General features: G+C 40.2%; 1 protein-coding gene across 2 annotated transcripts in view; it reads left to right on the forward strand.

Moving 5' to 3' along the window:
• LOC150089303 (high affinity nerve growth factor receptor-like) overlaps window positions 1–21,481 on the forward strand; it is a 306,611-nt gene that overhangs the window by 227,954 nt on the left and 57,176 nt on the right. For both annotated transcript variants that reach the window (XM_090368482.1, XM_090368483.1), the window contains 2 exons: window positions 1,407–1,519; window positions 6,513–6,777. In XM_090368482.1, the coding sequence (XP_090224608.1) occupies window positions 1,407–1,519; window positions 6,513–6,777 (378 nt within the window). The remainder of the gene's footprint in view (window positions 1–1,406; window positions 1,520–6,512; window positions 6,778–21,481) is intronic.

The raw sequence follows: 21,481 nt of genomic DNA on the forward strand, positions 1-21,481 counted from the left end.
TGTATGTGTTCTATATGAAAGCAGAGCTTTTGGTCAAAAATAACGCCCAAATCGAAATGTTGTTGGAATCACTGATCCTCATAAAATGGGTTGCACCATTGTTGCAGCGAGAATGTCGACTGTTCAGACTTCTCACGATTGATGTGAATACCGAAACCGAATAGGAACGCTTCGACATTCTAGATTTTCTGTAGGATTAAGGCATTGATATAGTCAGCAGTGTCACCAGATTGTTAAGAGTGAATAGTTATGCCATCAGCAAAGGTGAAGATATCAGTTCGGCCCGTCACGAACGACACAAGTACAGCTGAGAACGAGATACCTGACAGGACCCCAGCTTGTGGGACTCCAGCTGTAATAGACTTGATGTAGCGCAGATTGCCATCGCGAACAATAATAGTCCTGTTCTGGAAAAACTATTATATTAGGGTCACTCGGTAATTTCTTCCATATTCCCTAATAAAATATAAATGCGCAAAGCAAAATACGATATGAGTGTGAAATAACTATAAAATAAGACATGTAAATACACAAGTTAGCTCATAAAAATAAACTACAATGATAGTGTAAAGGCATCGATTTAATTGTATCTCATATGGTGGGTACTTTCATAACTAGTTACCAGGTATTGCACTATTTCGAACAAGTAACGCTTCGAATAAGTAACGCTTCACTAATAGAGAAGACTATTGTTACTTATTATCAGTGGGCACCACCACCACCCAGACGGCACCGTTTCAAGGCTTGTTGGCCTATCGTCGGTGGGTGGCAGGTACCCTGATGTTCCAATCATGTCAAATCATGCTGATCATGCCATGCTAGTTGTGAAGTTAATTCCACAATATGAGAGATGCCAATACTCTGCAATTAACTCTGCAAGTAACATATCAATAACACTATGTCCGCCATATTTGACAGGTAGACATCTAAGGGAGATCCAATTGAAATATATAAGGCGCTGATGTGGTTGAGCGCCTCATGAATGAGGAAGGTCTATTTTCCCTCTTAAGTAAGACAGTAATTATGAGGCACAAATATAAAACCTTAGTGAATATGAGAAGACTGCACATAGGGGAAGTTCCTTTAGGGGCAGTGGTTATTGAACACGGAAAAAAAATTGCCTCCCAATGTGACAGAGGCAATGAGTCTGACTATAATAAAAACAGAATTGGATGATTACCTTGGGGGAATGGGAACAGTATAAATATTCTGTTTTATTTTTTACTATTATTATTATTCTTATTTTAATTTTTTTTTTTTTAGTTGACGCAGAAAAATAGCTTCCTTTCATCATTTGATATACTACAGTAATACTAATTTTCCATTAAGCAAAATTTTCAATATTAATTTGATATAATTAATTAAATATTGATTTTATCAATATTAATTATCTTTTAAAATTGCAGATCCTATTCCAAAGGCTCTTCCGACATTTATTCCAAAGGGCCATCCACTGCCTCCAGTCACAACAATGTTTGTAAAAAAGGATCACGGAGATAGAGCAACAAGCAAATTATTGGTAAGTAATCTGTCTTATAGTAATCTGTTATAAAGCAATCTAATAGAGAAAGATATTTTACACTATATTGCCAAAAACAGTCGGACTCATGCATGTTTTAAAGAACGTTTAGTCGATGCAATAATTACTAATGTTGGCCCACCTTTGCCCTTAATTGCATTCTGCATCCTTGCCGGTATACTTGGGGAAAATGTTTGAAAACAGGAAAGTAGTATTTTAGCCAGGCCCGACGCCAAAATTCATTCCAAAGGTGTTCAGTTGGGTTGAGATCAAGCTTAGGCAGGTCTGTGCTGTCACAGTGTAAGAAGAGTAGAATTGTCCAGATTTAGCATAACGTAATAGTAGTAATAGTGATAGTAATAGAGGCACGCGATGCAAGAAAGCAAGTGTATGAGCTTATGTAGCATCAGCCGAAAAAAAAAAAAAAATTCACACAACCATTCCCTCTAAAAGTTTGTCAAATTCCTCCTTGAATTTATTTAAGCTATCAACTTCCACAACGACAGATGGAAGTTTCTTTCAGCAATTAACCAGCCGCTGGCTAAAGGCAAATTTCCGCACAATCTATTCTACAACTATCTTTCCTTAGGAAGATTCCCATCAGATTCAGCGTGCTCAACCCATTCAAGGCCTTATACACCTCAATCAGATGACCTCGCAGGTGACTAGTCTCCAGCCGCTGCAATTTGCAGACTTAAGCCTCTCTTCATAAGAGAATCCACTTCGTTCCCCTCACGAATCTCGTTGCTCTTCTCAGTACACCCTCAAGAAAATCTACATCCTTCCTAAAATGAGGACCCCAGACCTGTACGCAATACTCAAGGCGTGGCCTGACCATTTCCTTATACAAAGGGATAATCACCTCCTTTTCCCTACTAGCAAAATTCCTGTATTGACCCCATGACCTGTGCAGCCTGCCTGCATTGCTCAGAAAACTTCATATCTGACTGCACAATTACTCCCACGTCTTTTTCATTTTCTACCACCCTAAGTATAGTACCACACAATATCGCATGCAGTCACTGTTCCGGGTATGACAGCTAAGGTACCAGCTCAAAACACAAGAGGAATTCCAGACTGTGATAATATATCCCCAAAATTTCCTGGTTCACACTGTACACGTTGGCAAATACCATTATCTGGGCATCCGCCAGATCCACTGACAGCCATAAGGTCAGGAAACTACATTTTCATTCGCGTCACTCCATAATACAGATTTCTGTACTGTATTATGACTTGAATAAGGTATACAGTAGCCGAATAGTCAGGCCCAGGAGTGCAAAAGTACGGGTGCTTTGAATGACAGGAGTTTCAGCCCCGTGACTGCTAAATACGGCACTGTTTCATATATTCTCAGCTCTCTATATCCTCTGAACATCTCTAAGGGGCCCTTAAGATAAAGATTAGTCTTGTCAGGAGAAATGGTGAGTTTATTAATAATGGAACAAGAACGCAGATCAATCATTATCTCTGCTCTTTCTTCTTTGGAAAATACGGGCAGTTCTTTCTGTTCTCGTTCTTCTTTGGAACGTACACTGAGTGGAGAAAAATCATAGGATACCAACATAGTAACTGGTAGGCTCACCTTTCGCCCGGATAATGGCAGTCACGGGGCGAGACATTGAGTCCACTAGTTCACGAAAACGTTCCACATGTATTTCCATCCATGCTTGCTACACCGCTATCCATAATTCATATGCATATACGTGAATGCATAACTGCATTCACATAGACGATAATTCGATGTCAATATGGATAAACGTTGTGAGTTAACCGACTTTGAAAGAGGGATGATACATGTGGACATGTGGACATATCCACATGTCCGTTACATATCCATATTTACTGCCCTTACATATCCATATGTAAGGGCAGCACCTAGAACGTTTGTTCAACTCCGCCTCGTATCTCTGTGAAGAACAGTATCACTACAATTGGGCCAGATATGTGTGTGACGTACGTTCGTGTGTATTATGTGTGTGTTCTGTGGTTCTGTTCTGGCCGCTTGGTTACCCAGAAGCATCAGTCACCTGGACAAATGATTCTGGGTACTCGTCCACACCACGGGAAGGTGGGCCAGTCCCAATAAAACACGTACCGTCTCTAAAGAGACTCTGACCCACCTGGTGTTGTCAGCAGGTGGGCCAGGACCCTCTGGGGGCCCATTCCAGAGGCAAGAGAGGAGAAAGAAAAAAAAAAAAAAAAAACTACCCGTGGTGCAGGTTATAAAAAAAAAAAAAAAAGAAAAGGAAAAAAAAATAATAAAAATAAAATAAAAAATAAAAAATAATAAAAAAGCTAGTGGTGCGTGCAGGTAATATATTATAATAAAGGTAATACATTATAATATATTATAATAATAAAGTGACATATTTATGTATGAGAAATAAAAATTGATAGTGTGGCAAATTGAGCAAAAAAAACGATAATAATTATATTAATAATAAAAAAATAATAAAAATAAAAAACAAATAAAAATAAAAATAATAAAAATTTAAATAAATAAAATAAAAAATAAAATATATAGAGAAAAAAATAAATAAATAAAAAAAATAAAATAAAAAATAAAATATATAGAGAAAAAAATAAATAAATAAAAAAATAAAATAAAAAATAAAATATATAGAGGAAAAAAATAAAAAATAATAAAAAAAAAAATAAATAAATAAAAGAGGGATGATAGTGGGTGACCGACGCATGGGTCACTCTATCGCGGAGGTGATATAGAAATTGCACTATTCCCGTTCTACAGTATCAAGAGTGTATCGCGAATACGCCATTTCCGAAACAACATCTCATTGTGGACAGCGCTGTGGGAGGAGAAAGAGGACGCGGCCTTCGATGTCTGTCTCGCATTGTTTCAGCCAACCGGAGAGCGACAGTGGCACAAATCACCACCGACTTCAACGATTGAAGTGCCAGAAACGTCTCCACCAAGACCATAATGTCAATAGGTTATAGGAGCCACTGCATATATTAACCTCAATAGGTTATAGGAGCTACTGCATATATTAACCTCAATAGGTTATAGGAGCCACTGATCCACCAGAGTCCCATTGCTCACACCACGACACAGGACTCTACCTCTGAACTGGGCGAAAGACAATCGGCACTGGACTTTGGATGATTGGACACGGGTGATTTGTCCGATGAGTCCCACTCGCTTGATTTTTCGAGCGGACGGCATGGTGTGTATCTGGCGGAAACCGCCAAACTATGCACCCCGTCATGGTTAAGGCAGGTCGACGGTCGGTAACAGTCTGGGGCGTGTTCAATTGGCCCACATTGGGACCTCTAATACATCTCTTCATGGTCATCATATATGTCCACAGCACAATGGATTCTTCCATCAGGACAATGCTCCTCCCAACAGAGCCGTGGTGATTAAAACATGGTTCGAAGAGCATTCCGCAGATTTTACAACCATGGAATTGCCTCCTCGTTCACTGGACATGAAACCTGTGAAGCAACTTTGGGATGCTGTGGAAAGGTCCGTTCGAGCTTTAGATCCTCCATCCAAGAATGCCACGGAAGTATATACAGCGGTGCAGTAAGCATGGATGGATATACATGTATCTGTGGAACGCTTTCGTAAACTAGTGGACTCAATGCATCACAGGGCGAGACATTGTGTCGCCCGAAGAATGGCAGCCTTGTGGCTGCCATTCTTCGGGCAAAAGGTGGGCCTACCGACTACTAGGTAGGTATTCCATGATTTCTGTCCACTCAGTGCACATAAACCAACTATCACTCATTATCTGGCCTTTACAGGATACAGTATTTAACAGAAGGGAATTGATCCCAGATTTGTAGAAAATCACCGGTGCAGCCTTACCCCAAATATTAACATTATGTACACTGGTGGGCAAAACTTAAGGACCAACAATATTTCTAAAGGTTACAACCACAAAATCTTTACTTAAGGTAATCTTTATTGATGAGAGTAGATTCAGTCTCAGCAGCGATTCTGGACGTTAGCTAATCTGGCGAGAGGTTGGCACATGGTATCATCCCGCAAAAATCACTAAAAGGGGTCGATATAGCGGTCGATGTGTTCTCGTCTGGGGAGGCGATATCTTGGATGGACGTGCACAACTCCATATACTGGAAATCGGTACTGTAACCGGTGCACGTTAATGTATTGAGGTAGTTCTTCCCCATGTGCGTCTGTTCCGAGGTGCCATTGTCACAGAGTTCGTGTTTATGGATGATAACGCCACACCCCATTGCACTGCAGCTTTGATATGCTTTTTGGAAAGTGAAGACCTTGTTCATATGGATTGGCCTTCCCCTTTACTGATCTAAATCCCATCGACCACATATGGGACACTCTGGAGAGAGGCCTAGCGGCACGTCCACACCCACCAGGAAATGTTCACCAGCTGAAGATGGTGCTGACAAAGGAATGGGCGATGTTACCGCAAGAACTTATCAACAACACTGTTCTAAGTATGGACAGGCGGTGCAAAGCCTGCAACCACATTAGGGGTGGCCAAATCTCCTACTGAGGACCACCTCTTCCCTCTGTTACATCTTTGGCATGATGCATCTGTATGCAACATTGAAGCCATTGCTATGTTGCTATTTTTGAATAAAGTCCCTCTGTGCCGTTTTGTTTCCGTTGTTATGTCGCTGTTGTTTCCTTCATCATTTCTGTACCTCACGAGGTTCCTTTGATGTGCTTTTCCCATATCTAGGGCACTCCTATGAGAAGTGAAAACCTGACTGGTCCTTAAATTTCGCACATCAGTATACAATATGTACTGTCCTTCTTATCCTTTACTTCCTTTTCCCTTACACAGAATTTCTAGGCAAGATTAGCTAGCTGGCCAATTTCACAGTTATTTGATCTATATCCACAATTACAGTTCAATATAAATATAAATGAACGTGCCAACTCGGATACACCTTTTGTCTACCAGTGTACGTTGGAATAAAAGTTAATACAACTATTATAATAGAAATTAATTAGTATTTCGCTGTACTCTTTCAGTTACCAATCCTGGTCGTGACTGGCGTGTGTGTTGCTCTCTCTCTTATTTTCGGAATTCTATGCTTCATCCTATTTAAGAGATATCAAGAGTTTCCAGACTTACAAAGAAGTAGAATTTGCTTTCTTCCATCCAGTCTATGTTGGGTGCTGTGCCCAACTCGAAAACGAGGCGGTGTTGCCATAAGGGAAAAAATCCCACTGAATCCAGCCAGGATGGTGGATAATCCAAATTATTCCAAAGACAATGATAAATCCTTTGTTTCAGGTAAGTAGCTGTTGAAATGTCCATATGGGATTGTTTTTTCTTGATAAATAATAAAGATTGATCTTAAATATTCAAAGAAACCAGAATATTTCTCTTTCAAAGTTCAGTAAATGTAATCTGGCCAACGTCTGTTGGCGTTCTGAAAAAAAAAAAAAAAAAAAGAACATTACCTTCTATCTTATTATTATTATTATTATTATTATTATTAAATCCGTTTATTAAAGTAGCAAGTGTTTGCTTTCACCCCTTATACAGAGCCGACCGGCTAGAAGGGTGCAAAAAAATGCAAGAATTACAATTATTTACAATATAAGAAAGGTGTACAAAATATGCTCAATTATTTACAATATTTACACAAGTGCGTATATTTACAATAATGTTTATAAATTCAATTATTGACAAGATTATAGTTGAAGTAAGCTGTGTGCTTCAGAGAGGCTCTTCACTCTGTACTGCTTGCTTTGGGTATTTCACAGGGTCCATTGCTTTATTTACAATGAATTGAAAAGCTTGATTGTTGTTTGGGAAGAAATTCTTCAGACAGCGCAGGTTGCACAGTACAGAATGCAACAGTAGGTAGGGGTTGTCATTACTGCGTCCAGCACGTGGAGTAGAGATAAGTCCTCGAACATCTGGGAAAGAAGAAGAATAGTCCTGGATGCTACGTGAACTCTCCAGAGAGTGATATTTAAGTTGGTATATAAAACAGCCCTGAAGATGGTGAATATGTTGCCTGTGACCCTGTTCATCCATCGCATTACCCAGTACTCGACTGCCAGGAATCTGTTTACGTACGACGTCGGGGCAGAAGACCAGATTGATGATGCATACAGTGCGAGAGGTTGTAGGCGCCGTTGGACGTATCCTCCGACTACATCGACGTTCAGTAACCCCGTCAGCACTTGGCGAATTGCTCACATCGCCGAGAAAGTCTTCGATCTCATGGTCGAGAAATGGGTCTGAAAAGTGAGGGCCTCGTCCCAAGTCATGCCGAGGTCGGTGTGAGACTTCACTTTCCTTATCTGTAATCCGTTGTGATAGGCTGTGATGTAATTTTTGATTCTCTTTTTTGTGAAGGTAAGTTGAGCTGATTTTGATACGTTTAGTTCCAGACCTATTTTCAATAGATAGGTTACAAGGCTGTCGATCAGGACAGGGACTCGCTAATTTGACAGGTGAGTTTATTCAGCTTCTTTAGATGGTATGTATAATTTGAGGTCGTCTGCATATGATGAGAAATCAGTGTACCTTGCGAGGAAAGGTTCAAGGGCAGGGGCGAACAGTAGACCGAACAGGAAACCTCCTTACGGTACTCCTCTCGTTATAATGCACTCGTGTTGGAAGGAATTATAGCTGATGATGAGTTGTCTTGGTGTAAGGTTGAGGTTGATGGTTTTTAGCAGGCTTCCAGTAATGACAAAGTACTTTTCTAGAATGTAGAAGAGAGCGGGAACTGAGAGCTTATCATAAGCAGATGAAATATCAAGGAAGATGACGTCCAACTGAGATTTACTGTTGAGAGCAGTTTGAACTTTAAATAGGGTGTCCAGTAGATTTGTATATGTAGATCTTTGGTGATCGCAGTATGCAGATGTTTGGGTCTATAAGAAAAGCATTGGTCGATCAGTGCTGATTAGATAGTTTCCTCAAACACTTTTAATACCGAGAAGCCCACCTGAGATTGGTCTCAAGTCCTTAGGTTCTTTACGGTTTCTTCTACTGGCTACGGGTTGTACCCTGTAGTGATTCCACATTGTCAGGATTGATCCGGAATTCAATATGCGATTAAATATTACAAGAAGGGGCTCTACAATGAAGGCACTACACACTTTAACCATAAATAGAGGGAAGCCGTCAGGACCAATTGTAGATTTATTGGGAAGTCTATTGATGGTATTTATAAGGTGTTGTTTTTTATAGTTATAGTTGAAAGGGGCTGTCTGGAGTGCATGAAGAAATCACTTAGGTTTGGAGTTTTTGGGTATGATGGCACCTTATTGAAAGTCAAAGATACCCATTCCTGAAATACCTTCTCATCGATATGGAAATCTTTGTTGCATTTGGATGTAATACGTTTGGAGTGGTTTATTCTGTTGAGTACCAGCTGCCGGATTGCTTTTCGTTTACATTTGAGGAAGGTTGCCCGCTCTTTCTTGTACATCTGGTACTTTTTCCATATTCTGAAAGCTTTTTGTTTCATCTTGAATGCTTCTCGGACTTCAGCATTGAACCATGCATTGGATCGATCAGAGAATTTTAATTGCTTGGAAGCTCTTTGGGAGGCAATTTCAAGTATAGCTGGTTAGCCAGGTTAGATATAACAATGTCTATTGAGTCTTGCTGTAGATTTCTGTGAGACGTGCAAGGATGATCTCTGGGTTTAAGTATTTGATGGAGAATACTGTTTTCGCAATCACCTCATTCCCGAAAGCTGCACCAACGTTTGAGTTCAACGTCTAGGCGTAGGTATGTTGAAATCGCCTATAATGAAGGTGGGGATATTGGGGGCTAGGTTGGCTGCTATCCGTGCTATCAGTTCACTTTGTGAATCTTCTGTGTGGTCAGGGGTTAGATATACAAGACAAATTTAGGGTTGTATGGTATGCTTTCTTAATGTGGCACCTAGGGCTTCGAAGTTATCTGATTTGGTCCCCTGAAATCTGGACTGCTTGAAACTGGATGAGTATAGTAATGCAACACCTCCGCCGCGTCTGCTAACCCTGGAATTATGGAGGCTGAGGTAATCGAGAGGCTGACCTATGACATTCAGTTACCTTCCGTGAGATAACCAGGTTTCAGTCAAGCAGGTGAACTGATATTCAGCTAGTAACATGATGGTTTGTAGAGGGTGTAGTTTATTACTGATACTGCGTACATTTTGGTAGAAGCATTTAAGGAGAGTTATTGAGATGGGTTGGCATGAAGCTGACGTTGATTTCTATCCCTGTGTTATTGTCGATCTCATGCGGTAGGAGGAGGAAAGGTTCGTTCTTTTTACATTTTTACTAGAGTTCCTGGAGGCCAGGTGCTGGTATCTAGCACTTTTAGTTCATCCTGTTTGTCACAAGTAATTGAGAATGAAGTATAGGAGCGATATCTTGTTTTCACAGTCTCACAGCCACCTTGATTCCTATTTGTTTCTCAAAGAATTTAGATATATTTGCACCGGTATATTGTATATTTTATATCAGTGTTATCTGACAGTAACACTGATATAAAAAAATATTGCACTTCACTTAATGATTAGTAAAGTAGTCAATAAATTAAGAACTGTCAAGTACGTGTCGGTTATACATTGCAGCAGCGTTTCTCAACCGGTGGGACTTGAAAGCCTCCAAGGCGGGACTCGAGCAGACAGAAAATATTTTTTATCCCAATAGGCTATGTGGCACTATATTGTTATCTCTAGAATGAAACAAAAAAAAATGTTAGTGGGTTTACAGTATTAAACACTTTGAAAACACATGGTAGGTACCAAATAACCGAGGTTTATCTGATCACAAAACCCGTTCCAGAAATTTCTCAGTCTTTCTGCGAATGCCTCCCGTTGGCTCACGAAACCTCCAGACTCGAACAGGCTAGATTTTTGAAACTAAATTTTCTTAGGAGCCTAACCCTTCCCAATTATCCCACTCACCGCCCTCCTACCTAAGGGAAACAATGAACACTCTCTTGGTGCATTTGTTAATTGTTTCATCGTTTATTATCAGTGAACAACCGAGACAAGTTTGAAAGGGAATGTCATGTCGGTTGTTCACGGCCCACCGCGGTTAAAGTATACAAAGAATAGTGTTGAATGGGTCAAACATCTCTCGCCCTGGAATATAACAGAACTGGAACTATAATAACGTGCCCACTATTCAGACAGGATGGTTGAGACCATGTGCAATCTGCCACGTTGTATTTTTTCCCGGATAGAGAAACGGGATCCCTCAAGACTACAATGCACCATGTCACCGGGCCCACACTGTGTACAAGTGATTGGGGAACACAGTGAATATATCATCGATCCTGATTAGCCTCCAAATTCGCCTGACCTCAATTAAATTGAACACCTTGTGGGATGTTTTAAAACGGGAAGTGAGGCGTATGGATACCAACTGTCATCTATTTCGATAATGTGGAAAGCCTTGCAGGCAGTACGGCTGTCTTCAAACGTCTAGTACAATTAGCGCCTAGTAACAGTGGTGGCCAAACACGGTATTATATAGGTGATCGTAGTTCAGTGACCACTCAGTGTATATTTTCTATTGTGCTCTTTTCCTCCCAGCTGTCTGCTGCGTTCAAATTTAGTATTGCGAAAGATCTTAGTGAACATTCTCTTTTTGACTGGAATGGAAGACGCATACTTTCGCGTTGTGTTCTGTCGTTCTAATATGCGATAAAGGCAACAGAGTACTTATCTCAAATTGTAATAGTTTGGAAATATAGGAGAATAATATTTATATTTATTTACTTACAGTATATTACTTATAGATATCTTTAAAGCTGCACTATAAAATAGGAAGTAGGATTATATGTATTGGCCAACGGCACTGCTTGGTATTCCTTAAAACGTAAACCGAAGACGAAGTAATGAATAATAGTTTAGAGTAGCTCAGACTATTTTATTTGGTGAATACGTCTTAATTTTGAATGTAACAGCAATAATTATTACAATTAACTGTGAAAATCCAATTTCATTTTCATTTATTTATACTTTATACTTTTATAAAGTATTTCATATAAATGAAATACTTTATAAAAGAAAGTATTTCATTTATACTTTCTTTTTTACCCTCAGAATCAAAATGAGTAACCAAAGGACTTAAAAATGTGGCTTCATCTTTTTGAAAACACAAGCTCTGAAGGAGCGATTATTCCAGCAAAAAGGGCGAGAAAAAGACCGTTAGAAGAAAGTACAACGTAAGATACATTCAGTATGGATTTCAAAGAGAATGACCCGATGATGCACCTGTTCCATTTTGTGTCGTTTGTGAAGAAACATTTGCCAACGAAGGAATGAAGCCTCGAAATTTGAAGATACATTTAGAAGGAAGACATCCGATCCTTAAAGATTTTTTTATTATTATTATTTTTTAAAGGGTTGTTGTTGCGGACCCCAGGGTTTCCCCCATTAGCCACTTTTGTACATCTTGTGAACAGGCTTTCGCTATATCCGGTCATGTGTATGTGGTGTATTGTGTGTGAGTTTTGTGTGGTGTTCTGTATAGTGTTGTATGGCCGGCGCCTGACATCTTAGCAGGTGGAAAGCGGCAACACGTGGTCACTTTCCACCTGCTAAGATGGAAAGTGGAAAGCGACAACACGTGGTCACCACGTCCCACCCCCTCATCCCCGCCACGTGGAGGCGTGTCAGGATCTGCTATCACTTGCTAGGCAAACCTGAGGCAAAGTCCCAAGAGAACCAAAATAAGAGCAATAAGAAGGAGAAGTTTGGGAACTGGGATTATAGGAGGAAAGGATAGCAAAGGGGGGGGGGATTAGGCAGAGGGATCCACCTTAGAATTTAGAAGATATAAGAAGTAAAGAAGGAAGAAGGAGAAGTGGAACTTGCTTCTCCATTCATAGAATAATATCCTATGGGAATCGCATCCTATTTCTTTAGGATCAGCAGCAATAATTTAATCATAATGATCTCTGTCAAAAAGAAAAATCCAAAACTTATGGAGAAAATCATGCCCCATGGATACTTCCAATACATAAGGCATTAAAGTTACTTACAACAATATAGTGGCGCACTATGGCCATAGTTGCCGATGCATCTAATAAATCCCGAAACAAACAAACAACAATATACACTATATGCAGGCAGTATTGTCTTGGAAATTCTCACTTCAGTCCAAGAAACATAAAGATAAACACTATCAATCAAGCCCAGTCAAGCAAAACATGTCATATTAATCTATAAATTCTGCCACAATGGAGATACAGTATGAATTCTATCACAATATGAATCGTATCAGAGTGACAATCCAAAGTCAAATAAGTCCAATTCAAGGGTAAGTTGCTTCAAGATAACATGTCCAGTTTACATATCTTATCCCCATTGTAGTTCTGTCCATTCTGTCTCAATAGAAGTTCTAAAGTCAATTAAGTGAAAGTCCAGTCAAGAAATACGTCCAAAATTTTTGTCTTGTCACAATATAGTTCTGTTACAATATACGATTTCAGAATATATCGATGCAACAATCCAAATCCGTAAAGCCCAATTCAAGTGAGAGTCCCATCAGGAAAATATGTCAACTAATTTGTATATCCTGCCACCCAAACCGTTTAACCATACTGTCGTAAGTTGTCGCAAAGAGAATTTCTAGTCAGACAAGTCCAATTCAGGTGCAAGTCCAGTAAAACAAAACTTGTCTATAAGCAGTACAGTCACTATATCAATATCTCATAATAGAAAATCAAAAAAAAAAAAAAAAAAAAAAAATCTTCATTGCTTAGCCGGGGAGCAAAGACCTAAGTTCTTCTCTTCTCTTGAATGCACGCGTCGCAAATATATTCAATGCATTAAAAACCGGTTGAAATTGAACAAAAATTTATTTATTATTCCCTGCTAAAACATCTGTAGTACGTTGTAGTTCCAGTCGATAGTCATGATAAAAAAGACAACCAAAAAGTATGTGATTAACAGTTTCGTCATAACCACAAAGGCATGGCGTAGTTGGAAAGGCCCAATTTGAAAAGCTTACTATTGATGCTCCCGTGACCCGTTAATATAAAAGTACCATACAAACCAGAGTAGTTCATTTTTCTTTATTTCCTTAACTGCTGGCATGAACTCTCTTGTGATACTTCCTAAGTCTGAAGCCGACCAGTCTCTTTGCCATTTCTCGACAAAAATAAGTCTAAGTCTAGTGACAAATGGGCCTGGAGTACTGGGGTCCATAGTTTAACAGATATTTATTTAAAGTATACCCAGTATAAAATAAAATAAAATAAAATATTTCCAGTAGCTTTCGGAACTCGTGTCCCTTCGTCAACTGACAAATTTGAATACATTACAAGCAAAGTGTGGCACGTTACTCATTCGTCATTGTGACGAATGAGTAACAATGACGAATGAGTAACGTGCCACACTTTGCTTGTAATGTATTCAAATTTGTCAGTTGACGAAGGGACACGAGTTCCGAAAGCTACTGGAAATATTTTATTTTATTTTATTTTATACTGGGTATACTTTAAATAAATATCTGTTAAGTCTAAGTCTCATTTTCTCAGCTGCCACGGGAACAGCTAAATCGAGCTAAACGTCATCCAATGCAACTGGAATATTCTTCTTTAGATGGTACTTCAAGAATCGGTGTTGAGTCTCAATTTTTATAGGAAGTTTCCAGAGCAGAACCTGTAGGGTCAACGTTCTACAAGCCCGGGACATCAACAGAGGGCAGCCCTCTGCACCTGTAACAATTGCTTTATCACAGCCGATTTATTGGCTCTATAGCCCCAAGCTGCTAGGCCAATGGGCAAAAAGATGCAGTTGTAGTGCAATCATGAAGTATTTCCTTTCAGTCCCCATCCTTGCCTTGTAACCTGTCTCAACCTGCTTAGAAACGTCTTACATTTTTCCTTAATGTACCTAACATGTGGTAAGAAGCAAAGAGTCATCTAGATAAATACCCAAATATTTGGTCGGAGGAATACAGTGGCATATAGTTTGGTGGAATACTGTGGCGGACAAAAGAACTGCATCACTTTGTGAATTTTGCAAATAATGTGTTTTGCGCTGCATTGTGGGTTGCAGAAATGTTCGAAATGCATTTGTTAGATGAGATATATATCTCTGTGGATGAAATCCAATAAAAAGACTCCACCTGATATACCTAATTGCTATAAACATCTTCCCAAAGGGTAAAATGCGTAATTAATGGAAATATGAGAAACCATTCAAATGGAAATATGAGAAACCATGCAAATGGCAATCATGACAACCAAGCATGCATTTTATTGCTTTTACGTGTACAAACTGAAATGACAAGTTAACGTAATAGTATTATGTACTGTAAATCAGCAAAATAAGTCCTCAATATTTTCTGTATACACACACACATATCTAGGAACGGAAGGGCCCCTCCCTGAGCAACCTCCGGAGTAAACCGAATATAGGGCAAACCACTATTCAACCAGTTGAGTATTTCTATTTCGTTCCTCTTTGTATTACCGTGAAAGTGTCATCAATATATCTCTTCCATGCACGTAATAGGGAAGGACAAGAGCTCCCCAACATCCTGTCTTCAAACTCTTCCTTGGCTAAGTTGGCTATAATTGCACTTATATGTGAACACATGGCCACTCCGCGGATCTGCTGGTACATAACCTTTCTAAATAACGCAGGGTTACTATATAAACATAGGACAATACCTTCACAAATATCCTCACCAGTGAGCGGACTAGAACAACGAAATAATAAATTGATCCAGAGTTGGCTTAAGGCGGAGAAAATATCTGAGGAGATTTCCTTGAGATTGCATGCGTCGGGTTGCCACTTACTTAGATTTTATGGCCTGCCTAAAGTGCACAAGGCTGGGGTACCTCTCAGACCTATTGTGTCGTTTGTTGGCAGTCCGACACATGCACTATCCAGATTTTTGGCTGAACTTGTATTCCCCATGGTGGAACACTCAGATTATGCTATTAAAAAAAGCAGGGAATTTGTGTAGTTCGTCCGAGCTCAGGAGGTTCAAGAGGGTGAGATTATAGTATCTTTCGATGTCGTTTCTTTGTTCACATGTATACCCGTCGAACATGGCTTGGATTGTGTGCGGAATGCTTTCAGTAGGCATAGTACTTTGAAAGATAGGACAGTCCTAATTGGTGAGGATATTTTTGGAGGTGTTGGCCTGTGATTATCTAGTACCACTATGTTATTTAGAAAGGATATGTACCAGCAGGTCCGCGGAGTGGCCATGGGTTCACCTATTAGTGCAATTATAACCAACTTATCCATGGAAGAGTTTGAAGACAGGATGTTGGGGAGCTCTAGTCCTCCCCCATTACGAGAATGGAAGAGAAATGTTGATGACACGTTCACGGTAATACAAAGAGGACACGAAATAGAAATACTCAATTGGTTGAATAGTGGTTAGCCTTATATTCGGTTTACTTCGGAGGTTGCGCAGGGAGGGCCCCTTACGTTCCCAGATGTGTGTGTGTGTGTGTGTGTGTGTGTGTGTGTGTGTGTGTGTGTGTGTGTGTGTGTGTGTGTGTACAGAGAATGCCGACACTTTAAAACTAAGGTTTACAGAAAACCTATGTGTCGTGGCTAATACACACTCTTTAAAACTGCTCAGGCCAGCTGCCACAAGAATAGTGTGGTAAGGCCTTAATAGAAAAGGTGAGGTCCCACTGCTCCTCATCTGAAGTGAGATCCGACGAGATTAAACGTCTTACGGAGGACCTTGTAACGTGCAGTTACCCCCAGGCATTATTGAGAGAGGCAAATAGGTAGGAGTAATAGTCGCAGAGATGCTTTTACACCTGTTTCCACCGCATACATTCCTTACTATCCGGGCATTTCGGAACACATTTCCCGTATCTTACGTTCGTGTAAGATACGCTGTGTACAGCTGCCAGGTCGGAAGCTGCACACACTAGTGTCTGCAACCAAAGATCCTATTGCGGGAATGACACTAGTGGCGTTATATATGTAATTGAGTGCCCTGATTGTGGGGAGTGTTATGTGGGGGGAAACGAAACTCAGGCGGCGGGATCGCCTGGGGGAACACGTTAGAGCCCTCAACACCGCTAATTACGGAGGTTCAGCTGTGGCTCAACGTGCCTGGGAAACCGGCCATGGCATTACAGCCAAAGAAGCCGTGATCGTGGATAGAGCACGTGGCTTTTGGAATCGGAAATGGCTGGGAGTTTAAGAATACGTTCGTCCGAACGCTAGTCTTAATAGGGATAAGGGCTGCCGCATTCATCCACTCTTTGAAGTCCTTATCCTAAGGAGAGACGATCGATTTAGAGTGGCCTGTCCAATTTCCGGTTCCAATGCACGAGAAGTGGACCGTGCGCAGATGCCATAGTTCGTGTCACGGACCTGTGCTGAGACGTATGTGTTATATAAATTGTCGGATAACCTGTAACCATTATTGCTGATGACGGCTGCTGCTGCTGCTGAAAGCTACTGTGTTAATGGTTTTCAGTGATTTTTAGCGCTTTTAACTTTATATTTTATTGTATTTTATTTTAGTTATACACTATTTATTTATTTTATTTTAGTTATACACTATTTATTTATTTTATTTTAGTTATACACTATTTATTTATTTTATTTTAGTTATACACTATTTATTTATTTTATTTTATTTTAATATTTTAATATACAGTCAATACGTATTTCTATTTTATTTTATAGTATATTCTATTTTATTTTATTATTATAAAGGCATTTTATAAATACGAATCAGTGTTTTTTAATAGCATTACAGATGAATTATAGTTTGCAATTAGGGCAAATTTCGTGGGAGTCTGGAGTAGGAACCTGATGGCCTTGCTAACAACTATGTCCACAAGTATATTCTGATTGTTACAGTTTTTTTGCGAAGTGCCCGTACCCTAAACACTTAAAGCACCGGAACGCTATTATAAAATCCTTAATATTATGGACTGACCAACCTAAATACAATCGAGAATCTAAATTTAACGATATACGTCTAATACAATGTTTCTCAACCTGTTTTTAATTATCGTCCCCTAAAGGGCTTTTTAGATAATTTTTTTTTACTAATCGCCCCTCCCATGAAATTTCAAACAAGAAACTTTTATACCTACTCTTTTTATTCAATGAGATACCTGAGCCTGATGCTTCTTTGCTAAAAGTAGGTATGATGGTTCGGTATGATGTTAGTAAGTTTAATTCTGTCTCCTCTTCAACATATACCAATTCTGTTTCTTTCCTTTGTTAATATTTTATTTACTGAACTAAAACCACTTTCAACCATATAAGAAATTGGAAAACAAAGAAGTACTTTGGCCATTTCAGCCAACACTCTTGGATTAAGGCCGCCGTAGCCTAGTGGTCGGGCGCGGGGGTGCGTAAGTACACGTGCCTTGAGTGACCGGAGTTCAAACCCGTGACTGCTGAATACGGTGCTGTTTCTTGTATTCTGTCTATCTTGTTAACTCCTCTGACTGTTTGGTCGTCCCGGAGTATAAACAGAAAAATTTATTTAAAGAAGTTTAGTTGTTTTTAATCCCCACAACTCAGCTATTTCCACCTTTTTCGAATTTAAATTTTCATTCTTTATTACATTTTAATTCAATGACTTCTTGAATCTCTTCGCTAGCAGACCGGGAATCGCATCCGATTGGATCTAACATCCATGGCCATTCAAAAGAAAATAAATCTGAAAATCTATTTTTCATTTCACCTTTTCAAAAACACAAATGATCTGAATAATTCTTAAGATCATTCTCGCTAAGATAGTCATTGATTTGAGCTAACTCTTACTCTTGTATACCATGAAATTGTTTATCTCATTAAACTGCTTTGTAATATTTCCAGTTTTTCACTGAAGACTTTTAATACGTGTTTGCTGTCTATCACCATAATTAATTTCCATTGAAGTTGAAGTGATACTTCATTAAGTTTTCGAAAAACCCAAGCCATATGTTGTTTTTGTGTTTGCCGATCTCCTTCGTGTGTCTTCTTCGCTTTCTAAAAAAATTAATGATCGTATTAAAAAGGTTTACAATTCTTGATAGACAGTTTCCTTTAGAAAGCCGTCTGACTACTATATGTAAAAGAAGCCTCACATACTGTTCTTCAGTATGAACACAAAATTTTCTGAAAATAAAGTAATAAAGTATATTACTTTATTTTATTGATGGTTTTAATAACTATATTGAGAAATTGATAACGAACTGGACTAATATTTTTTTGCAACCAGATGATCTCCGTGCATAGTGCAGTGTATTGCAAAAACTTCGGGACATACTTCCTTTTATGTGGGCTATAAAACCTTTATGTCTCCCAACCATCAGTGGCACAGGATACCACATTTTCCAATAGTACTTGTTTTTCATCAAACCATGTTTTTAAAGGGGCAAAAATGGATGCTTTATTAGAGTTAGTTTCTATAAATTTTACAAACAACATCTCTTCTTGCAATTTACGATCATAATCGAAATAACGAACGTATGCCATTAAAAGAGCCTTATTGTCAGTAACTGGATTCATCAATCTGAATAGAAAAATTTCTCGTTTTTAGTTTGTCAATTAGAATTCCTTTCAGCAAGATGGATATGGTTTTCGTCGGGGCAATTTTTAGCTGTTTTTTTGTGGCCCAGTATTGTAATTTCTGCATTGCCTGATTACCGATGTTTTCCAGTTGGACTCTGGAATCTGCCTCAAAAACAATGAGATCGTCCGAAGGCCTGGGCCTCAGCCAGCCCCAAGTCCTGGCACAGGAAATCGTCCAAGACCATGTTCCAAATGAGAGGACCCAAGACAGACCCCTTTGGACATCCCCTATGTACGTTTCTTGTGATTTTTTGATAATTTGTATTTATTTCCACTCTTCTGCCTGAAAGGTAGTCTTCCATTGCTTTGTATAAGTTGATTGGTACTGCAGCTTCTCTCAGTCTGCTCAGGACGCTCGGCCACCAAAGTGAGTCGAACGCCCCGGCGAAATCGACTGAAATGACCAATTGCCAGGACCTCTAATGCGGCTCTTGAGTTTGCCTGTATCGTCAGAATGAGATCGTCCGCAAATGCCTGAGATTGTACTTCATGGAGATCGATGTTCAGAAAGGTGTCCAAGACAATATTCCACAGTAGTGGGCCATGGACCGAACCTTGAGGGCAGCTCCGATGGACATGCCTGGAGAGTGTGGCATAGGGGGCGGTGACTTTGATGGTTCTGTTGCTTAGGTAACTTTTGATGGTGTTATAGCGGTTTTCCGGCATGTTGGCTTCGCCCAGCCTCGCCAGGACGCTCGGCCACCAAAGTGAGTCGAACGCCTCAGCGAAGTCCACGGCTATCACTAGGAAGTACTTTGTATTATATCTGTTTACCTTGGTCAGGAGGTGAGTTAAGGCGTCCACGGCGGAGGTTCCCCGCCTGAAGCCGGATTGGTTTGCTGAGGCCAGGCCTGCCTCATCATAGTAATGTTGGATCCGTGTGTAGAGTAGTCGTTCAAATAGCTTACTGTTATCTGTCAAAAGTGCAATGGGCCGGTAGGAGTCCGGAAGGTATGGTGGCTTTGTTGGATTCTTTAGGATGAGTTTAACGTTCGCCATCTTCCAGGAAGTCGGGAAGGTACCTTCTCAGAGACAGATGTTATTTAGGTTTACTAGTAAGTTCGGAGCGTACTCTACCGTTTTTTTTTTTTTTTTTTTTTTTTGATAATTTCGGGTTCCAGAAGGTCCGGTTCAGGGCATCTATTTCCCTTTATTAATGCTGCTGCATTGCTGATCTCTTCCATGGTGAAAGGGTGCTCTTTTGTTGCCATTTGGTGAGTCTCGTTGGCCGGGAAAACTCTGCTCTGTTGTGTTGTCATTGTTTGTATCTCTGGATGAAAGGCAGCGTCAAGGATATTGTTGATGGTGTGTAGTCAAGTATCCTTCAGGCGTTTTAGTGGCTTCAACTACTTCCCCTCTGGGGAGTTTATTGGTGACGAGCTTATATACAAGTCCCCAAGGGTCCTTGTTTCCAGTGGTGGAGACCAGGCGCTCCCAGGATTGGTTTTTGCTTTCTCTAATTTGTGCTGTATAGGCATTTCTCGCCTCTTTGTAGCTCTGTCGTAGGGTTTCAATTTCCGCCCTCGGCCAGGAGCGCCTGGCTCGCTGGAAGGCCTTTCTTCTTTCCTGCGCCTCCTTCCTGAGTCGCCGGAGGTTTTGATTCCACCAGGGCACTTCCCCTTGTGTTGGATTTTTCTTCCTGATGGCTGTGTCGCTGGCTTGTTTTATGATTTCAGTCGTTTTAATTTGGAGGATTCTTGGGTCCTCGATACGTTGGAATTCTCTCTGTCGTTCTTGTATGCTATTCCGTAGGGTGGTCTGGAAGAGTTCCCAGTCTGCCTTTGCTATGGCATATCTATGGGCGGTTTGTCTGTTCACAGGTACTGTGGCCAGTGATTTGTTTAGACTGAACGTAATGGCACGATGATCAGACGTTGTCCAGGCCTCACGGACGGTCCAGTTGGAAATTTTGTTGGCAGCATTCCTCGTTGCCATGGTGACGTCCATAGTGGCCTCCCATAATGTGTTGCAGAATGTAGGCAAATTGTTGGGTAAGTTTAGTACAGTTAATGTTGAGATTGCCAGGAACTCTTCCAACCTGGTCCCGTTTCTGGTACCCCTGGTGTATGGCTGTGCCACATTGGCGACGGCAGTTAACGTCTGCTCCCACGATGATTTTTGCATTTGGGAGCCATTTTTGCATTTTTGCATTATATCACTAGCCAGACTTAGGTACCTTACTGCGAAGTCGATGTCCTCACCTCGACGGCAGTAAAGGGCTATGCCATAAACGCTCCCAAGGCCGTGTTGAGCTGGGCACATGCGGCCCAAGATGTGCATAGTTGAGTGATTTTGGTCACCGTTATATCTGGATTTCTTACCAAGATCGCTGCCCATGGGGTGTCATCTCCCGTTTGGACTACTTTGTATGTTATGGGATAGCCCCTGACAGCCTTCATATGTACATATAGTTCTTGTGATATTACTACATCAATGTTTTCTTCTTCCGCCTTC

Source organism: Mastigoproctus giganteus, chromosome 2 (genome assembly GCF_048544385.1).
Source record: "Mastigoproctus giganteus isolate SK-2022 chromosome 2, ASM4854438v1, whole genome shotgun sequence".
Classification (NCBI taxonomy): domain Eukaryota; kingdom Metazoa; phylum Arthropoda; class Arachnida; order Uropygi; family Thelyphonidae; genus Mastigoproctus; species Mastigoproctus giganteus.